Below are 21,821 nucleotides of genomic sequence, written 5' to 3'. Positions count from 1 at the left end.
TACATTGCACAACGCCGCGTATTACATCCAAAAGGAATTTTAGTAAATTTGACACTCATGGGTTCCTGCATGATTTAAATGTGTGCGATTTGTCCCTCATAACGGATCCAGAGCTGACCCTTGCATATTTCTCCAATGCTTTTAATACTCTTGCTGACAAACATGCTCCTTTTAGAAGACTATGGATTAAGGACAGACATACGGTTTGGTTCTCACAAGAGCACTCTGAGGTAATTACTGAGAGGAATTCGGCACAGGCAAAAGCTAGAAAAAACGGGGACTGGACTTTGTTCAGACAGCTGCAAAACAGATGTACTACTATGATGAGAAAAACTAAATCTGCATATTATCTTAATTCCCTACACATGAGTGCTGGTAACCCAGCTATGAGACCCAGTTACATTTTGGAAAACAATTAAGTCTATGAAGAATAACTCTGCCCCAGCACTTCCCCAGCAGTTATTGTCTGACTCTGGTCCCATAAATGACAAGGTGGAAATCTGTAATGCATTATTTGGATGGGTCAGCATAATCAAAATGAGACCTGCCAATCAGGTCCAGAGCTCTCAAAGGATAGGAATCCTTCTTGGTTCTCTTTTAGGTTACTCACTGAAGTAGAAGTGGGTGACGCTCTTTTGAGGATAGACTCAAAAAAGTCTACTGGGGCTGACTTTCTGGACCCTGGTCTTTTGAGGTTAGCTGCTTCGGTTATAGTTGGGCCCTTAACACATATTTTTAATCTTTCTCTTAGCTTTGGGATTGTTCCAAAGATTTGGAAGACCACTTCACAAGGGTGGTGACTGTAGAGACCTTAATAATTACCGCCCAATTTCCAAGCTATCTTGCTTAGCCAAGATCCTTGAATCTTTAGTTAACTGTCAGTTTAATTTGTTCCTTAGTAAAAACTGCATTTTAAATACTTTTCAGTCTGGTTTTAGATCTGATCACAGTACTCTATCAGCTGCATCACTTGTTCTAAATAACATTGTATATGCTCTTGATAATGGACAGCACTGTGCTGCTCTGTTCATTGACCTGTCCAAAGCATTTGATACAGTTGACCATTCACTTTTAATATATAGACTAGTCTCTGTTGGCCTAGATCAGAACGCCTGCCAATGGTTTATAAGCTCTTGCGAATAAAACTCAATATATTGTTGCTGACTCGATTCAATCCACTTTTATGGAGGTCACTAAAGGTGTACCGCAGGGTTCAATTCTAGGTCCTTTACTCTTCACCTTGTATATTAACATTGTCTCGTTTAAAAATGGCTGTAAGGTGCACTTTTATGCTGATGATACAGTAATTTATTAATCTCCTCCTACATTGGGAGGAGTATTATCTATTTTGCAGACAGCCTTTGACGCGATCCAGCGCTCACTTCTAGAGCTTAAACTTGTTTTAAATGGAGCAAAAACAAAATATATGCAATTCTCAAGATCCCGCTCTTTGAAGGAAACTGATTTCAAGATTTGCACTTTGGATAGTTCTGTAATTGAGAGAGTACCCTCTTAGAAGTACCGTGTCCTTTAAATTGCATGTTGATGAGCTGACTAAAAAGTTAAGGGTGAAACTTGGGTTCTTTTATAGAAATAAATGTAGTTTTTTGTGTGATGACAGAAAGCTTTTAGTACAGTCTGCTTTCCTGTCAGTACTTGACTATGGCGACGTTATCTATATGCACGCTGCCTGTACCACCTTGAAACAGCTTGACACTGTTTATCATTCAGCACTTTGTTTTATTACTGGTGATCATTTTAGAATGCATCATTGTAATCGATATCAGGTAGTGGGCTGCCCATCCCTGGCCGCTAGGAGAACGCAGCATTGGCTCCTGTATGTTTATAAAGCAATCTTAAAAAAAAAGCCATGTTTTAAAAGGATGTTGCCATAATGTTTATCTGTTTTAACGTGTGAATGTATGATGTTTTTGTATTGAATTTGTATTGATGTGTGATGTTTTTGTATTGTTTAAAAAATGCTTTGTAACCAGGGCACCATTGAAAATGAGACTTTTGTCTCAATGGGTCCCCCTGGTGAAATAAAGATTAAATAAAATAAAAAAAAGAATTAAAAAAAAATCTATACATCAGTCATCATAAGAAAAACAAATCTATACTTGGACCAGGGGCCATTGGCAGTCACAATACTAGAAGAAGAAAGAATTACTTTTTTATTTGTATTTACAGTAGAGAAACTGTACAGGGGGTAGTGAGGATGAAGAGGTCTTGAGGAGGGACAGTCAAGACGTAGCCTGAAGAGACGGGTCTTTAGTCTACGGCGGAAGTCTTCAGTTTATGCCTGCCGTCTCCCTCTGAGGCAAAAGAGAGGGATAGAGATAGAGAGATATTAGAATACACAAATGGATAGTTATAGATTAGATTAGATAAATGGGTCTCAGGTAGATCAAGAGGTACTGAGAAGTTCTATTGAAACTACTGCTGTGGGCGGAGGATAATGTGCAGAGACAACTTTCTGAATGGTGCACGCAAATGAGCGTAGAAACATGACGAAGGGTTTCCCCTGCGTTGATTCCGCCCAATTTGGGCCCAGTGATTGTATGTCAGGGAAAATTGGGAAATGTTTAGATGTATATGTCTCGAAATGGCAATGTATTACATTTCCCATACCTTTTTGTGCTTATTATATGCATACAAGTCCCCAAATGACATAATTACAAAGAAAGCAGGGAACTGACTTGCCAGGACCTTTAATTCTATTGTTTACTTTTGTGCATGATGATAATGTGACAACAAGTAATAATTTGTTTGTAAGTGTTACAAGTGTAAGTGTAGTGGAGGTGGTTTGGTGATAAATAACCTTGCCTGGAGACTTGTAAAGCCAGACGGACACACATAGCGTTAAACATATGGTTAAACTTCCATTTGTTTGCTACAGTTATATGTTACTTTGAAACTGTCAAATTGGTTATTTTGTTGATACTCTTTTCTCATTCTTCCTATGTGCATTAATGTGATGTTGTGCGCTACATAACGGTTCTGTTAAAACATCACAACATAATCGTGACCAGGTCAACCCATTGATGTCTAATGTTCACATGCATCATTAACGACATGTAAGAGTCGAGTCATCGGCTTCAGGTATTAGCTTGATTCATCTTAACTTGATAACATGGTAAAATAACACCCACGACTCCTGTGGTAAAGGTTTGGTTCACACCTTAAGGGGTGTGAAAGGAGCGTTTTGTTGAGAATTGTTTTATAAAAAACAATTTATTTTTGGTTCACACCTTAAAAGGTGTGAAAGGAGGGTTTTGTTAGAAATTATTATATATATTTTTTTTTAAATCACTTTTTATTCACCAGAGATAACCAAAATACATACTTACAGGAAATACATTTGTTTTACTCTTACAATAGAACCCCCCCTGTCCACCCTCCCACCCTCAACAGAACTTCTGTGCATCTCAGTATATCAGTCAAACTAAAGACAGTAGTAAGTAGTAAGTAGTAAGTACACTTATTGCCACATCAGAAATTATTTTTATAAAAACTGTTTATTATTGCTATAATAAAAATACATTACTGCAGTGTGCTAAATTTACTAATGTGATGGCCTGTTGATAAATGAGCGATGGATCAAGCATTAGTCCCATAGTACGTTGGATTAATACATGGAGAGGTTAAGCCAGGTCATCAAGAAAGATGTTGCAACACACGCTTACACAAAGAGCTATAGTGGAAAAGTACCAGGCTAGGGAGGACATACCAGAGTAGGTATCTTCTCTTCTGTACATATCTGTCTATACTGTTCATAATCTGTCGATACTGTCCATAATGCACATATCCCTATATTTTCTTTAATACTACTGTTAATACATCGCACATATCTGTACATACCTGGTTATATTGTTCATACAGCATTCCATATTATATTTATTCTGCTATCTACCCTAATGTTACTGTTAATACATATATACTGCTAGACTGCATTGCCTATACAGCTCATATGCTGCTACACTGTTCAAGCTGCAACCTATTTATTCTGCTTATAATGCTACTGCTAATTCATATACTGCTTACACTGCACTACTTATACTATACTGCACTACTTACTGCTCATATACTGCACTACCTGTATATACTGTTCATTGCACTTTCTGCTTTTTTGCACTTCTGGTTAGACACTAACTGCATTTCGTTGTCTCTGTACTTGTACTCTGCACAATGACAATAAAGTTGAATCTAATCTAATCTTATCTCATACAGGGAGATAAGATTAGATTGTTCTACTGTTGTTGTGGTTGTTCAGTAAGTGGGAGGCCGGACCCACCCTGAAAAGTTTTCTTTGTCTCGTTACTTCCTTAATGTAATTGGGAGGAACTTCTCTATGGATGACCTCAGACTTGCAAACAACCTGAATGAGTTCTACTGTAGATTCGAAAGACAATGGAACAGTCCTGACTCTGACCCACAAAACCAACCCCCCTCCACAGCTATCACACTTCTTCTTCCCAGTCTGGACAGAGACACTACCCCCCCCCCCCTACACAATGGACCCAGACAGCCCCCTCCCCCCCATCACACATCTTTCCATCCAGGAGAGAGATGTCAACAAGCTGTTAAAGAAACAGAACCCCCGCAAGGCAGCTGGACACTGTCTCCCCCTCCACACTGAAGCACTGTGCAGACCAGCTGTCTCCAGTGTTTACGGACATCTTTAGCACTTCACTGGTTGAATGCATGGTACCTGCCTACTTCAAAACGTCCAGCATCATCCCAGTTCCAAAAAGCAGAGGATCACAGGCCTTAATGACTACAGACCAGTCGCCCTGACCTCTGTGGTAATGAAGACCTTTGAGCACCTCGTGCTCAACCACCTCAAGGCCATCAGCAACCCCCTCCTTGACCCACTGCAGTTTGCCTATAGAGCCAACAGGTCTGTAGATGACGCAGTCAACATGGGACTTCACTTAATCCTCCAGGACCTAGACTCCCCCGGCACATATGCCAGGATCCTGTGTGTGGACTTCAGCTCTGCATTTAACACTATTGCCCCAGCTCTCCTCCAGGACAAGCTATCCCAGCTGAGCGTGCCTGAGCCCACCTGCAGGTGGATCACTGACTTTCTGACAGACAGGAAGCAGCAGGTACGGCTGGGCAAGATTGCCTCGGAGCCCCGGACCATCAGCACCGGAGCCCCACAAGGCTGTGTGTTCTCTTCTCTACTCTTCTCCCTCTACGCCAACAGCTGCACCTCTAGCCACCCTTTTGTCAAACTCCTAAAGTTTGCGGATGACACAACCCTCATTGGATTAATCTCCAGAGATGGAGATGAGGCCACCTACAGAGAGGAAGTTGACAGCCTGGCTTCCTGGTGCAGCCAGAACAACTTGGAGCTGAATGCCCTAAAAACTGTAGAGATGGTAGTAGATTTCAGGAGAAGCCCAGCCCCAACCGCCCCCCTCATCATGTGTGACTCCCCAGTTAACACTGTGGAGTCATTCAGATTCCTGGGAACAATAATTTCAAAGGACCTCAGGTGGGCGTCCACCATCAAGAAGGCCCAGCAGAGGATGTTCTTCCTGCGGCAGCTGAAGAAATTCAACATGCCCCAGAAAGTGATGGTCAAGTTCTATACGGCCATCATTGAGTCCATCCTCAGCTCATCGATCACCATCTGGTTCACTGCCTCCACTGCCAAGGACAAAGGTAGACTGCAGCTGAGAAGGTCAGCCGAGAAGGTCATCTGCTGCAACATGCCATCTCTCCTGGACCTGTTCCACTCCAGGGCCAACAAGAGAGCAGGAAAGATCCTTCCCATCCTGGTCACCACCTCTTCCATAGACTCCTATCTGGCAAAAGGTTCCAGTTAATCAAGACCAAAACCTTGCGCCACCTGAACAGTTTCTTCCCCATGGCAGTGGGGCTCACAAACAAGCTCCCTCCCTCTCACTGACTCTGGGACTTACACCCCCCCCACCCCCCCCCCCCCCCACACACACACAATGCACTGACAGTGTAATTTATAAATCATTTAAAATTATTCTAATTTATAGTGTACATGCCCCATACTAATTTCACAGCCTCTAGCCTCATTGCCACTTAGACTCGCACAGTCTACAAAATGTATTGTTATGCTGTTCTTTTTTGTACATTTGTGAATTTGTTATATATTTGTTATTGTTTCTTATGTCCCATGCACCAACCTAACCAAGTCAGTTTCCTGTATGTGCAAATATACATGGCCAAATAAAATAAGTCTGATTCTGATTCTGATTCTTCAGTTCCCTGGCCCATAGTATAATAGCTTTGTAATACAATGTTTAGGAGACAGAGGTCAGAGACAGAACCTAAACTCGTCCTCCATCTCCATCCCTCCGAGTAGGGCTCTTCTTCTGCTGTTTTCCTTGATAGAGACAGGTATGAGAGTCACTGTGGTGGAATACCACGTTAACATACTTTGAAATAAAATGCCAAAGACTAGAGCTGATGGTTTATCCAGAGACTTTTATTCACAAGTTATAAAAGTGAACAAGTTTGCAAAGTTTAACAAGTTTACCGTTATCATTTCAGTCCACCATTTTATACTTTCAAATATAGGTTACCTCCCTCATATGCAAATCATTTATAACCACCAATATCATTCGGCTCCTATACCTCGTCACGGCCTGGTTTCCCCTCCCATTTCTAAAAACAGTTACGCGTTACTTCATATTGGTGATGAGCTCATTGTGTTTATTACTGTGATTCTAGTGCCTGGCACGGTTTACCTTATCTTCACCTACCAATCACAGTGTTTACTAGGGTTTTAATAAATCTTCACTCCCTCTCTCCCTTATCCTGTTTTCTCACGGAATAAGTGTTTCTGGTTTCCATAATCTGCTCTCAGCTTCTTTGTCCTGTCCACTTGGAATGTTCACAACTGGTTAAAATTATATCCTTTTCACTCTTTATTTACCATATCCTGCTTTCTCACACCCTGATCATCTGCTTTCTTCAAACTTTGCTCCCTCCATGTAACCTTTAAAAACCTCTTCACTACTCTCCCCTCACAAATCAAGATCACAATACAATCCTCATCCTTCTAAAGAAAGTGTTATGTAAAAAAAATACAGAAGCCTGAGTTTATAAGACTAAATAGATGTGAAGACAGTACCACCTAGTGGGACATGGAGTAGCATGTGAATAGATGGTCTTACTGTATATGTAGTTGTATCTGTGTTTAGGATGTGCTTTTTGGCCCCCTCTTTCACACATCAATTAAACATCACCTGTCTGCATTTAACCTTGGTCCAGACTCCAGTCCTGCAGTTTAGAGTTTGGTGACCGTGATCTGTTCATCCATTGTAACAGATGGACAAATAAAGTTGTGTTTATATTGTATATTAATTAATTAGTATATTAATTAAGCCCCAGCCCCAGCACATGAACATGCCCATGCTACCCCTCAGTAGTGTTGCTGTGTTTTGTCAATTGTATTCTGAACCTGATCTGTTCTTATTGAAAGATAAATGTAATGTACAGGTCACTATACAGCATATGCAAGCTCCTCCCTCTCTCCTCCCACCCAATAACTCACTCACATGCACATACACACATAATGAGTGTTGAAAAAAGTTACTTCTGCATATTATTCTGTGTGTGTGAGAGATTTGTTAGGGTTAAGCAGGCAACCTTTTACACTATGGCCGTTTCATGAGAGTGTTTTAATCTGTTGGGGATTGTGCTGACAAGCTATTTCACCTTCACCCAGCCCACTGGTTTAGAGGTGAGGTTGAGGCAGGTAACCTGCTGTTTAAAAACGAGCTGTGTTTCCTGAGCTCTCAACCTCATGAACAGAGGCGTGCACTCAGTGTATATGAGTACTGTTGAGAGTTGTTTTTGCCTTGTGTACAGACATACTGTATTGTAACTTGTTCCTGAGCCCAGGATTAGCACTATGCCCAGCAGAGGGCAGTAAAACATGGGGAATCTGTCTGGGTCAAGTCGTCACAGAGGGAGACAAGTTCAGAACCAACAGTAGCCGCAGGGGAAACCTATAGAGAAAGAAAAGCATCAGGTTGGGTTCAGAAATATTCAGAATTAATTTATTAATTACATTTTGATCCCCAAAGTAGAAATTGTCAACAATTGACACATAGGTCTACAGAGACAATACAGATACAGGTATGAATCAGAACAGAGACATGAGCAATAAAAATGATCTTTTTCTAATGATCTAGCATTTAATTATGTTGTTAATCATTCACAAAACCAACCCAATTTAAATACAGCTGTTAAATACAGCCCTCTGATTGGCTGTAATACGGAGCCCTCTGATTGGCTGTTAAATACAGTCCTCTGATTGGCTGTTAAATAGAGCCCTCTGTTTGGCTGTTAAATACAGCCCTCTGATTGGCTATTAAATACAGCCCTCTGATTGGCTGTTAAATACAGCACATACAACACGTTGTGTCTGCCTGCTAGACCATCTGGCAGGAGGTGATAATATCTACACACAGAAAGCTTTTATCCAAGTGAAATTGAAGTCAAAGGAATTGGTCTTGAACGCCAAAGAACAGAGACAGTTCATCAGATATGGCATTATAGAAAGGATTGTGATGAAGATCTAAGACAAAAGTTGACTAACCTCTACCAATGATCCGAAAACGATGGGAAGCAAGTGGTCTGGCGTACATGAAGCTGGGTTCAAAGTTTGCAAAGCAGTGTCACAACCATGAAAAAGTTCCAGTTGTCAAAAGGGTGGAAAAGTGCCCTGTCCTGGTGGGAGATGAGAAAAGCTTACAGCACCGGGTATTCCCAGGCGGTTTCCCATCCATGTACTAACCTGGCCTGACCCTGCTTAGCTTCTGAGATCAGACAAGATTGGGAGTGTTTTTTTTTTTTTGGGTCTTTATTATATCAGAAATACAAACAAATTCAATCATAGATATAATATACACACTACTCCACACCAACAACAATATAATACAGACACAACACTTAGACAAACCCTAAAGCCCTCTACAAAAACAATCAAAATCATAGATCAAAGAAAACAGACAACAACATCCCATCTCTCTGAGAGACAAAAAACAATGTCACACAGGCAGACCAGCAGAGTATCCTGAAAAATAAAAATAAACCTCAGACCCAAAACCATATGAAAGACGAAAACACAACACCGGGCAGGCATGGCCCCCATTAAATCAGAGAAAACAAAATTAAAAACAAAAACACAGACATGAAACCTTCAAAATCCAAATTTTAACCCTCCATCCATCCCCACTCTGATAAAACCACAATCCCTTTGAAACACCTTCTCAAAATCCCCCTGACCTGTGTTGAACATCAGACAGAATCTGATGTGATGATGTGAGCTGATACTGGGAGCCGGTGAAGGGTGCGGGGGAGGGGGGTGACATGGGAGAATTTGGGGAGATTGCATAGCAGTGGTAAGAGAAACCGAAATTACAGAGCCAAGAGATTTGGTATACAGGTGTAAGGTAAGTGTTTGCATCAGATGTAAAGACACCCACAAGTCTACAGTTTTTCCAAGTTCAAAGGCTTCACAACTTGAACTACAAGTAGGATCCTCATGTTACAGTACATGTTACAGTCTTGTACATCAGCCCCACATCCTTCCTTATCAATCCTTCAAACATTTTCCACACAGTTACCTGCTTTTTCTCAAACCTTGCTAAATTTCTCCTCGAATATATGGCATACCTGGCATGTGACAATACATAATTTAAACACCATACATTCACTCCTGTCCTCCTTTCCCACAACCCAAATAACACCAACCTCCTCCACTCCTGCCTTCTCACCAAGTCTACCCTCCAGTGCTTCTCCACTAATCCTTTCAACCTATCCTGAAATCCTTTCACCTCTATACATTCAAACAACATATGCATTCAATTTTCACCTTGCACTCTACACACATCACACACACACACGACACAGTTCTCTCCTCCTGGTGCAACACCACCTTAGTGAACACCCTGCTGTGGCTAAGCATATTATCAAAATGTGTACATTCCAGAGTATTATATTTCAAGACTATATTTTTCCATATTTCCTTCACCTTCATTCCCTGGAAAACCTGCTTCCATACCCTCTCCACCGCAGGCTCCCGCACTCTGCTCTCCAGCAGCACCCAGTAGCACTCCTTCACTTTTACAGCCGAAAAGACCTTCACTGTTTCCCCCTTACCTATTCTCAACTCAGGTAAGCCCGCCTGTTCCCCTACTCTTGACTCACTGTCCATCCTCCTCACCCACTCTCCCGGTACACACTGCTTTATTTTATTATACATGTTTACTATAGTCCCTCTACGCAGTCCCTAGTCATCTATCTCCCATACAGCATCTAGGATCGCCTGCTCCGGTAAGAACATTTCTTTACGGTCCCTTACCATAAGCAGGCCAGCCCTCCTGAAAATCCTCGACTCCAGCACCCTACCCTCACTCCTTAGCACTGGATTCAAGAACACAGAACACAGAACGAATTCAGCAAGAATTCACCCCAGGCCTTAAACACCTCTCTATAGAATTCCGGCACTCCCTCATACATTCCTGGTTTTAAACACATCAACAATCCATAATCCCCACACCCCCCACACCTGTGCATCCATTCCCTAAAATAGCCTTTCCATTCATGGCCTTCTTCTCTATACAAGAACCTTTGCACTGTTCTCACTCTCATCACCCTCATCTTTACCTCCAAGTCTACCAGCCTCAGCCCTCCTTTATCATAATCTGCTATCAGAACACCATGCGCTATCTTTACCCCCTCCCCCCACAAGAACTCAGACACCAACACCTTACTTTCCTTCAACACCCACTCTGGTAAATTCACTTAAAACATATACATACTTTGACATTAACAATACATTAACAATTACAACTTAAATTCCAATACCCTGTGCTTCCAATAATTCAAAGTTGTTTTTATTTTATTCAACACCCCCATCCATGTGTAATCTCCTGCCTCCCTGTCATCCTCTCCAAAATATATCCCCAAAACCTTTACCATCCCTTTTACTGTTTTTAAAGGAAAATTACATTTACCTGCGTTCCCATTTCCTATACACAACATTTCTGACTTATCCACGTTTACCTTTGCCCCTGAAGCCTGTCCATAAACATAGAAACATTCCATTATTTTATTCACACTATTTACATCCCTAACTGTACATGTTGTGTCATCTGCATAATGGTGTATTACACTGACTCCTCCCCCCGGCATGCTTATTCTCCTAATTTCCTTCTCCTTCTTAATGTAAGCTGCCAGTGGCTCTACAGATATACTATACAATAAAGCTGAAAGCGGACTGAAAGCCCTACCTTATTGATCTACCCAGGGAGAAAGAGTTATGGTAAATTTCTATAGAAAATAAAGATTCCTAATTCCACAAAGGAAAGGTAGAGAGAAAATTAAGACCAGGATGGCCAGTGATTGATTTGTGAGGGGAGAGTAGTGGAGATGTTTTAAAGGTTACAGGAGGGAACAAAGGTTAGGAGTAAACAGATGACCAGGGCATGGGAAAGCAGGATGTGGTCAACAGAAAAGAGAAGCAGGTATAAATCTAACCAGTTGTGAACAATCCAAATGGACAGGACAAACAAGCTGAGAGCAAAAGATGGAAACAAGATATCCTGTTTTTCTCACGGAAAAAGTGTAAGGGAGGAAAACCCTAATAAACAATGCACTAGTAGGTGAAGATAAGGTCAACCGTGCCAGGCCCTAGAATAACAGTGATAAACCTAATGAGCTCATTACCAATATGAAGTAACACGAGAACTGTCTTCACAAATTGGATGGGAAACCAGGCCGTGACGAGATGTAGGAATTGAATGTTATTGGTGGATGCAGCTGGGAAGTATGAATGATTTGCATAGGAGGGAGGTAACCTATTTGAAACTATAAAGTGGTTGACTGAAAGAACAACATGGTCGCCTTTGCAAATGTGAACAACTTTTATTACTTGTGAATAAAGGTCTCTGGATAAACCATCAGTTCTAGTCTCTGGCATTTTATTTCAAAGTATTTTTAACTTGAAATTCCACCACAGAGTCAGTGAGCAGACCATTGCATTTGACCATACTTTTTGCATTCTCATACAGCAATTTCACCAAGTTACTCATTACTTCCCCAACTCCAAACCTCTCTAGTGTTTTTAGCAAATGCCTTGTTTAAATCCAGACAGAGCAACACACCACCTCCCTCCCTCATATCCTTCACTACATCCCTTATTGCGCACATTGTATCTGCCACATCCCTTGCCGAGACCCCATAGGGCTGGATAGGCGCAATGCTATTTGCCATGACCTTATTCAACCTGTTGGCCAGAGCTTTCGCTAGAAAGCTCCCTGTGTATGTTATGTGTGATACCCCTATGTCTGTACGCTACTTGGAACCTGAATTTCCCCCTGGGATAAATAAAGTTTCTATCTATCTATCTAGAATCTTATAATCACAATTCAACAGCATCAACGCTCTGTAGTTCTTCAAACTATTCTTTTCCCCTTTGCCCTTATACAATAAGGTAATCACCCCAAAGCCCATAGAGTCCAGCACCACCCGTCTTCTCTCCATGCACATACACTCTACACAGGATAGGGGCCAGAATATCAACAAAAGCTCTGTACAGTACAGCTGTCAAACCATCAGACCCAGGACTTTTATTTAGATTTAACCCCAATATGGCTGCTCCTCCACCGTCAGGCCTGAATCGCACATCTTCACATCTTCTGTTGACACTCTGGCCTCTACCGCCCCTAACAATTGATTCATACCCTCCTCATTCACCCCCCCAGATGTATACAGATCTGTATAAAATGATTGAACAGTTTCCATAACTCCTACTAAATCTGTCACCTTTTCACCACCATCATTCACCAATTCTATAATTTTCCCCTTTTCTTACCTCCTTTTCTCGCGACCTAAGAAGAAGGCTGTGCTCCTTTCTCCCTCTATCACATATTGTGCCCTGCTCCTCACTACAGCACCTTGACATTTCCACCTTTCTACCTCCCTCAGCTCCTCCTTGACCCTCAGATACTCTGTCATATCATACCCTGGGATACCATCCACTCTCTCCTGTTCTTTTCCCAACCTTTTCTGTAACTCCCTCTGCTCCCTCGCCCTCTCCCCCTATTTGTTTTGCAAATGCTATTGTCACAGATTTTAATTCAAACTTCATCTCCTCCCACCACACACACACAACTCTCATACATCTGGTTTTGCATTGCCATATTCACACTCTCCCTTACCAACTCCCCCAAAACTTTCTCCCGTAGCAGGCTAGCATTAAAACACCATAACCCTCCTCTTCCCCCTGCCTGCTCTGCACCCAGCTGGAAGGACTGAGCATCATGGTCACTGTATGCCGTTATACGATACTCTGCCCCTCCGACTAGGTGCTCCACCTTCCTTTTCACCAAACACAAATCTATCTTTGATTGTTTTAGTTCCCCCATCACCATCTGCCTCCTCAAAAAAACTTTGGATGCCCCTCCCGCCATATATCCACCATTCCCCTCATGTGCATCATATCCAGCAGTACCCTGCGTGATGAGTCTGATCTAAAGAGCAAACCTCTAGATCAGGGGTCTCAAACTCAATTTACCTGGGGGCCGCTGGAGGTAGAGTCTGGGTGAGGCTGGGCCGCATCAATTATTCCACAAAAAAAGGGTTTCAAGTATTCCAAAAAAAAGTACAACTGATCCAATCTTCTCAATCTTTATTAATAACAATTCAGAACATAGGCTTCTCTTACCTACTCCTTGCTGCCAGAGACCTGGCAGCGCTTCCTCTTACATAGCTGAGCCACATTTGGCTTGAGGGAGGAAGCAATTGAGACCCTCAATATGGCTTGAAGATGCTCATCAGTAAGTTTGGACCTGTACTTTGACTTGTTAAAGTTCATGGTGGAGAAGAGCTTTTCACACAGATATGTGTTCCCAAAAAGGCACATGGTCCGCTTGAACATCCTGGAAAGCTCAGGGAAGGTGGGGGGCAATTCTCTCAAAAATTGTCCAAGCTTGTCTGCTTTTCCACTCACCTCCCTGAACTTGGCTTTGAGTTCAGAATTGCACTGCAGGTCAATTAGCTCCATTTGAAGCACAGGAGGGGCATCTTGCACATCAAAGGAGAAGGGGTCAGCAAACATTTGAAAAGTGGCTCTGTGTGTCTTGAAGTCTGCAAACCTGTGATAAAATTCCTCCTGTAGCTTTACAATGGCATCAGCATACTTCTCACCACTAAATGGTGTGCCCGCATCCATGAATGCCTTGCATGCTGGGAAATGGTAGAGGTTTGTCTGAGAGAGCTGGGCTTTCCATAACACAAGTTTTGTGGAGAATGCTCTGACGTTGTCATAGGCAGCACTGACAAGCTGTCCCTGGCCTTGTAAATTCTTGTTCAGTACATTCAGCTCCTGTGTGATATCAACAAGAAAAGCTAAATCCATGAGCCATTTGGGATCACTTAGCACAGGAACAGCCATCCCATCCTTCTCCATGAAGGCTTTCACTTCTGCTCTCAACTCAAAAAACCTCTTCAAGACGTTTCCCCTGCTGAGCCAACGTACCTCGGTGAAGTAGAGCACATCCTCATATGCTGACTCTATTTCCTCCAAAAAGGCGCGGAACTGCCGGTGCTTTAAACCCCTGGATCTGATATGGTTGATGCATTTCACAACGACAGACATCACATTGTCAAACTTCAGGCATTTGCTGCAAAGGGCCTGCTGATGGATAATGCAGTGCAGAGCAATGGCCTCCACTAAAGTTAGTTTTCTTTGAACAAGTGCCACCAGTCCATTTCTCCTCCCTGTCATTGATGGCGCTCCGTCGATTGTTATTCCAGCAAACCTCTTCCATGGTAAACCGGCATCCACAATGGCATCACACAGCTGGCGGAATATCTCCTGAGCGGTGGTCTGGCCATGCATTGGAGTCACTGTGAGCAACTCCTCCATCACTTCAAAATTGTCGTCAACACCACGGACATACATTGCGAGCTGCGCAGTGTCAGTGATGTCTGTGCTCTCATCAAGAGCGACTGAGTATGCACGGAAATGTTTGGCTTTCTCATGCAGTTGATCGTATATGTTACCTGACAGGTCAACAATGCGCAACTGACCCTTCTTTTCCTGACAGACTATACTTGCAGCCTGTAACATGCACTTTTTGATGAACTCGCCGTCTTTGAATGGCTTTCCCGCCTTAGCAATCATCTCACTCACCACGTAGCTCGCTTCGACTGCCGCATCACTCTCTTTACTTGCTTTCTTGAAAAAATCTTGTCGCCTCAGTAGACATGTTTTCAAATTGGCGACCCGGTCCTCTCTTTCATCTCCCTGGTATTTTGCATACTCCTCAGCATGTCTAGTTGAGTAATGACGTCTGATGTTGTATTCCTTGTGCACCGCAACTTTCTCTGTGCATATAAGACACGTCGGGGTGCCCCTGTGCTCAACGAAAAAATATTCCGTCTCCCATTTTTCCTGAAATTGTCTGTGCTCGTCGCCAACCTTTCTCTTTACGGCAGGTTTTGAGAAAGACATGACTGGGTCTGGGTGACAAAAATGTAAATTTATCAATTGTGTTCCCTTTCAGGTGTTTAAGTTCAAGTGAAGTGTTCAAGTTCAAGTGACTAACATTGCTAATTCGCGTTGGCTAACTTGTCAAAAACACCACCGGAAGCTGTCACGAGCCTGACTATGGTAGCCCATAAGTGCTAAAAAATATAAAACGCTCAGGGCAACGACTCGGCAAAAAGGTGCGTGTGAGAAAAACGCGCGGGCCGCACTAACACTAAACTTTGATGTCAAGTAGGGGGCCACAAAATATCGTCCCGCGGGCCGCAATTGGGCCCACACATTAGAATCACCCACCATTATACAGTTCCCCACACATTTCTGTTTCGATGAGTGATCAAGGGACAGACTTCCATGGTGAGCTTTTAGCAATGTTCAATGAACATGTTTTACCTTGTCCAAGTCGTCGCGGGGTGTGATGGTATAGACACATACTTGGGTGCCTTCAGGACCCGATACACAACAGAGCTCCACAAGTCTTGAATCTTATTGCGGCCCCTCATGCTGTGATCCCTCAGATGGACCAACTGACCTTCCAGAAATGGAGCGTCCCGTACCCTCCGGTCATGCCGTTCCTTGCGTCGATCCGCAGCAGCCCTCAGACATTCTCTGGCTCCATCGAATGCCACCTGGAGTCTCGTCCGGTATTCCATCACCCAGTCATGCACTCTGCCATCATGTTTTCTGGATGCCATAGAGACCACACAGTTGTTGAATGAGGGCACTCCCAAAATGTCTCCCCTGGTCAGAGTGTAGTCTTCCTGGTACACCAAACTTATAAAACCATTCTTGGAACAGCACCCTGGCCACTGTGGAAGCCCGTTGGTCTCTGGTGGGCACTGTTTGAGTGCATTTTGAAAATACATCCGTCATCACTAAGACATGCTCCCTCCCATCCTGAGCAGGGTGAAATCAATGGCATGGATTTGATTTGGCTTGGAGGCCAGCAAGTGGCCCATAAACATCTGTGCTTGGGGCTGGGTGTCCTTGGCTACCATGCACCGCTCACACTCCTGACACCATTGCCTAACATCTTGGGACATGTTGGGCCAGTAGCACCTTTGCCATACCAGTTCCATGGCCCGGTCAATGCCTTGGCGTCCATGTCCATGGTGCAGTTGCCGCAGCACCTCCATCTTCAGAGATTCGGGGAGTAGTAGCTGAAAAACCTCCTCTCCCCAACAGACCGGAAAGTCCAGCGATGAAGCACCCCCATCTTTCTCTAGAACACGATCCTGTTGCCGGAGCAGCCTGGGTACAGGTTTGGGAAGCAAATGTCGTTCTTCAGCATTGGAGCACCCTCCTGCTGCCAAAATCTATGGAAGCTGCTGAGAGTGGGGGCATATTCCTGCAAAACACGGAGGTCAGTGGAAGAATGCGAGGGTAGGGCAGAGATGGCAGCTTGAGTTACCTGAGGGGGCTGTTCTAGGAGATGCGCCTGTCGTAACGACTCTGGTAGAGGGGTGCCGGGAACAATTTCGTCCAAGGTAGGAGTGGCATGGTCAGGTATGTATTGTCTCAACAGCGCATCAGCGTTCTCATTACTTTGGTCAGACCGGTATTTGATGATGTTATTAAAGGCAGAAAGCTGGGCCGCCCATTGCTGCTCCGTGGCCCCCAGTTTGGCAGTGTTAAGATGGCTGAGGGGGTTGTTATCAGTATACACTATACATTTCTGGCCAAGTAAATACTCCCTAAACGGTCATAGCCCACTTTAATGCCACAAACTCCAACTTCATGGAGCTGTAGTTGGTCATATTGCGTTCTGTGGGCTTAAGACCTCGGCTAGCGTAAGCTATGGGCCTAATATTCCCCTCCTGCTCCTGGGAAAGAACCGCCACCAACCCACTGTAGCTAGCATCCACCTCCAGGATGAAGGGCAGGGAGAAGTTGGCATAAGCTAACACTGGGGCTGAAACTAACCTGCCTTTGATGTCTTCCGTTCACATTCTTCGGTCAACCCCTTGTGCAGTGGCCTCGCCGATCCCCTCTTGGTCAGTGCAGCCACCAGTCGGTGTGCAAGGCAGCAGGCAAGGCAGCAGGACCAGACAACATCCCTGGGCGGGCTCTCAGAGCATGTGCCAACGAGCTGGCTGATGTTCTCACCTCCATCTTCAACCTTTCCCTCACTCACAGCACTGTTCCCTCCTGCTTCAAGACTACAACCATCGTCCCCCTTCCCAAGAAGAGCCAACCTGCCTGCCTGAATGATTACAGGCCAGTAGCACTCACTCCAATCGTCATGAAGTGTTTTGAGAGAGTGGTACTGGCACACATTAAGAGCAGCATACCAGACACCTTAGACCCCCTGCAGTATGCCTACCGGCCCAACAGGTCCACCTCAGACGCTATCGCTGCTGTCCTCCAGTATTCCCTCTCCCACCTGGAAAACAAAGACTCCTACATCAGGACGCTCTTTGTAGACTACAGCTCCGCTTTTAATACGGTCATCCCCCACAAACTCATCCACAAAATGTCCACACTTGGCCTGCACCCCACCCTCTGTGACTGGCTCCTAGACTTTTTGACTGGCAGGCCCCAGTCTGTCAGGATTGGTAATAGGACTTCAGCCAGCATTATTACAAATGTTGGCACTCCACAGGGATGCGTCCTCAGCCCCATCCTCTACACCCTGTTCACCCACGACTGTGTCACCTCCCACAAGGACAACATCATCCTAAAGTTTGCAGACGACACCGCAGTGATAGGATGCATCACTGGCGGGGACGAAGCGGCTTACAGGAGGGAGGTGGCCAGTCTGGTAGCATGGTGTGAGGACAACAACCTCACCCTCAATACGGACAAGACCAAGGAGATGATAGTGGACATGAGGAAGAAGAGGCCACTCATCGGCCACTGTACATCCGGGAACTCGAAGTAGAGAGGGTGAGCAGCTTCAAATACCTGGGTGTCCACATCAGTGAGGACCTCACCTGGACACTTAACACCACACAGCTGGTTAAGAAGGCCCAACAGCGGCTGTACTTTCTGAGGAGGCTGAGGAAGTTTGGCATGTCGCCCAAGATCCTCAGCAACTTCTACAGCTGCATTGTTGAGAGCATCCTAAACAGCTGTGTGGTTTTTATTTTTTATTATCACATGCTGCCTTAAATTTTGTTATCTTATACATTTTGTTTAGTATATATTGTATATTTTTTAGTATTGTACATTTTACATTGGTTGGCATTCTGCGGACAGCAAAGCAATAATGTCATTGTACAGGGAAACGTGTTTTCTACTGTGCATATGATAATAAACACTTTGAATCTTGAATTGAGTAGGGGAGTGACCAACTTGGCAAACCCCTCCACAAAATGCCTGTAATAACTGGCAAACCCTGGAAACGACCTCAGTTCAGAGATGTGTTTCGGCCGCTGCCTATCAATTTTGCCCTGGTCAGTCGACACACCAGTGCTGGAAATTACATGACCCAAGTAATTTACCTCCTGTTTGAAGAATGCACACTTTCCCAGTTTGACCTTCAGGCCTTACTGCTTCAGCCACCCGAGCACAACGTCCATGCGCTCCACCTGCTCGTCTACAGTGGAAGAAAACACAACAACGTCATTCAAGTACAATAACAGAGAGTTGCAGTGTTGAGCCTCTGGATTGTGCTTGGAGCAAAAGCATTGTATTCCATTCAAAAAGACCAAAGGTGTGCAGAAGGCAGTCTTCGACTTACATTTACATTTATGGCATTTAGCAGACGCCTTTATCCAAAGCGACGTACAACAATACATTTGTTTAAGTAAGTGAATCATCTATCCAACAGTCAGCATAAGACAAAGTAATCAATGCTCACACCAGGGGCCATTGGCAGTCGTAATGCCAGGAGGCTAATTTTTTATTTTATTTTATTTTTTTAAATATATTTTATTAGCAGGAGAGAACTTGTACAGGGGGGTAGCAGGGGAGAAGAGGTCTCGGGTTTAGGGTTAGTATAGGGGGGCTAGTGAGGGTGAAGCAGTCTTTAGGAGGGACTGTTAAGATGTAGCTTGAAGAGATGGGTTTTCAATCTACGGTGGAAGATCGGAAGTGACTCTGCAGTCCTGACCGTTGTGGGAAGCTCATTCCACCAGCGGGGCGCCAGGACAGTGAAGAGCCGTGACCAAGTAGCGCGGCCACTGCATCCACGTACAGGCTGCGGTGCCAGGCGGGCAGCCGAGGTGGACGAGCGGAGTGATCTTGCTGGGGTTTGGGGGCTAACCATTGCTTGCAAGTAGGGAGGGGCTGTTCCCTTTGCCGCCCGGTAGGCAAGCACCAGGGTCTTGAATTTGATGAGAGCTGCTACTGGGAGCCAGTGGAGGGTGCGGAGGAGGGGTGTGACATGGGAGAATTTGGGGAGATTGAACACCAGATGAGCGGCAGCGTTCTGGATGAGCTGCAGAGGCCTGATGGAGGAGGCGGGGAGTCCGGCCAAGAGTGCATTGCAGTAGTCAAAACGAGAGATTACAAGTGCTTGGACCAATAGTTGTGCTGCTTCTCTGGTGAGGAATGGACGTATCCTTCTGATGTTGTAGAGGAAGAATCTACAGTAGCGTGCTGTCGCTGTGATGTTCGCCACACAGGATAGGCGGTTGTCAAGGATCACCCCAAGGTTCTTGGCTGTATGGGAGGAGGTCACAGTAGAGTTTTGTACTGTGACGGAGAAGTCTTGGAAAGTCTGCAAGACATGCGGAGACACGTGTTGCCACCTGTGAGTCAGAAGGGGGGAAGGAGAGAAAAAGTTGAGTGTCATCTGCGTAGGTGTGGTAGGAAAAAACTACGTGAAGAAATTACAGAGTCGAGAGATTTGGTATAGAGAGAGAACAGTAAAGGCCCAAGGACAGAGCCCTGGGGGACACCAGTGGTGAGCGGTCGTGGAGAGGACAGCGATCCACTCCACGTCACCTGGTAGGAGCGATCGGCCAGGTAGGATGCAAACCAGGAGAGTGCAGAGCCAGAGATGCCCAATTATGAGAGGGTGGAGAGAAGCATACGGTGGTTTACTGTGTCAAATGCAGCAGACAGGTCCAGAAGAATGAGAACAGAGGAGAGGGAGGAAGCTTGAGTGGAGTGAAGAGCCTCCATGACGGCGAGGAGAGCAGTTTCAGTCGAGTGCCCCAAGGAAGTTGTTTTGAAGGAGATAGTTAGACAGTTGGTTAGAGACAGCACGTTCAAGGGTTTTAGATAAGAAGGAGAGAAGGTATACCGGTCTGTAGTTACGGACAGCAGATGGGTCAAGAGTTGGTTTCTTGAGAAGAGGCTTGACTCTGGCTGTCTTGAAGGCATCTGGGACAGATCCTGTGGATAGAGAGGAATTGATTAAGGTGGTAAGGAACAGAAGGAGGTCTTTGGAGATGGATTGGAGAAAGGTGGTTGCCCGCTTGGATGTGACCAGCTTTAGAACATCCTCAGGGGAGAGGGGGGAGAAATCTGATAAACCAGGGACTGGGAGTTGCGCAGTGGGTTTGGGAGGAGAGGTAGCATTGTTGGTGAGAGGTAGCGGGAAAAAGCTGCTAATGTCATCAACCTTCTTTTCAAAGTAGGTGACAAAGTCATCGGCAGACAGAGAGGAGGGAGGAGGGGGAGGAGGAGGGTTGAGGAGTGAGGAAAAAGGTTTCCTTGGGTCAGAGACAGAGGATTGAATTTTGGAATGGTAGTATAAGGCTTTAGCAGCTCATGCAGATGAGGTGTAGTTGAGGAGAGAGAGATAAGGGTCTAGATCATCAGGAATGCCAGATTTTCTCCATTTCCTCTCAGCTTTCAGACAGCCAGGGAGCGTGTGGAGTGGATCGTGCCGGCCTTGAGATCTGTGGACAAAGAGAGTTGAAGGATGAGGAAAGAGAGGACAGGAGGGTGGAGGAAGCTGCGTCAGTGGATAGAAGAGAGAAGGATTCCACAGAGTGTAGGGCAGATAAGACAGAGGAAGAAAGAGTGGTGAGTGAGAGGGTGCGCAGGCCGCGACGAGAGGACACAGTGTGGGTAGAGACTGGTTGGGAGGGTGAGCATTTGAGAGGGAGGGAGAAGGATACAAAATGATGGTCTGAAACTGGAAGAGGGGTAACAGTGAGGTTTGAGGTATGGGAGGATCTAGTGAAGACAAGGTCAAGCTGATTGCCCGCCTTATGAGTGGGAGGAGAGTGGGACAGGGAAAGGCCGAAGGAGGATAGAAGGTCAAGCGTTCCTGACGAGTGAAGCTTCTCCGACTGGATGTTTACGTCTCCCAGTGGTGTGAGCGGTGTGCCGTCCTCAGGGAAGCAGCTGAGAAGGACATCCATCTCATCTAAGA

At 44.7% G+C, this 21,821-nt stretch overlaps 1 protein-coding gene across 1 annotated transcript; it reads right to left on the bottom strand.

The window, feature by feature from the left end:
• Window positions 1–13,726: 13,726 nt before the first annotated feature.
• LOC310802299 (general transcription factor II-I repeat domain-containing protein 2-like) lies at window positions 13,727–16,686 on the bottom strand (the record flags this gene model as incomplete). Its single annotated transcript, XM_083666589.1, has 3 exons — window positions 13,727–15,390; window positions 16,083–16,234; window positions 16,610–16,686. The coding sequence occupies 3 exons, from the start codon at window positions 16,684–16,686 to the stop codon at window positions 13,727–13,729; spliced, it is 1,893 nt and encodes a 630-aa protein (XP_083522715.1).
• Window positions 16,687–21,821: the final 5,135 nt, after the last annotated feature.

This window comes from Argentina silus (assembly GCF_951799395.1).
Source record: "Argentina silus genome assembly, chromosome: 3".
NCBI classification, from domain to species: domain Eukaryota; kingdom Metazoa; phylum Chordata; class Actinopteri; order Argentiniformes; family Argentinidae; genus Argentina; species Argentina silus.
The sequence above is the reverse complement of the archived record's forward strand: the minus strand, read 5'-3'. Positions and strand labels throughout refer to the sequence as shown.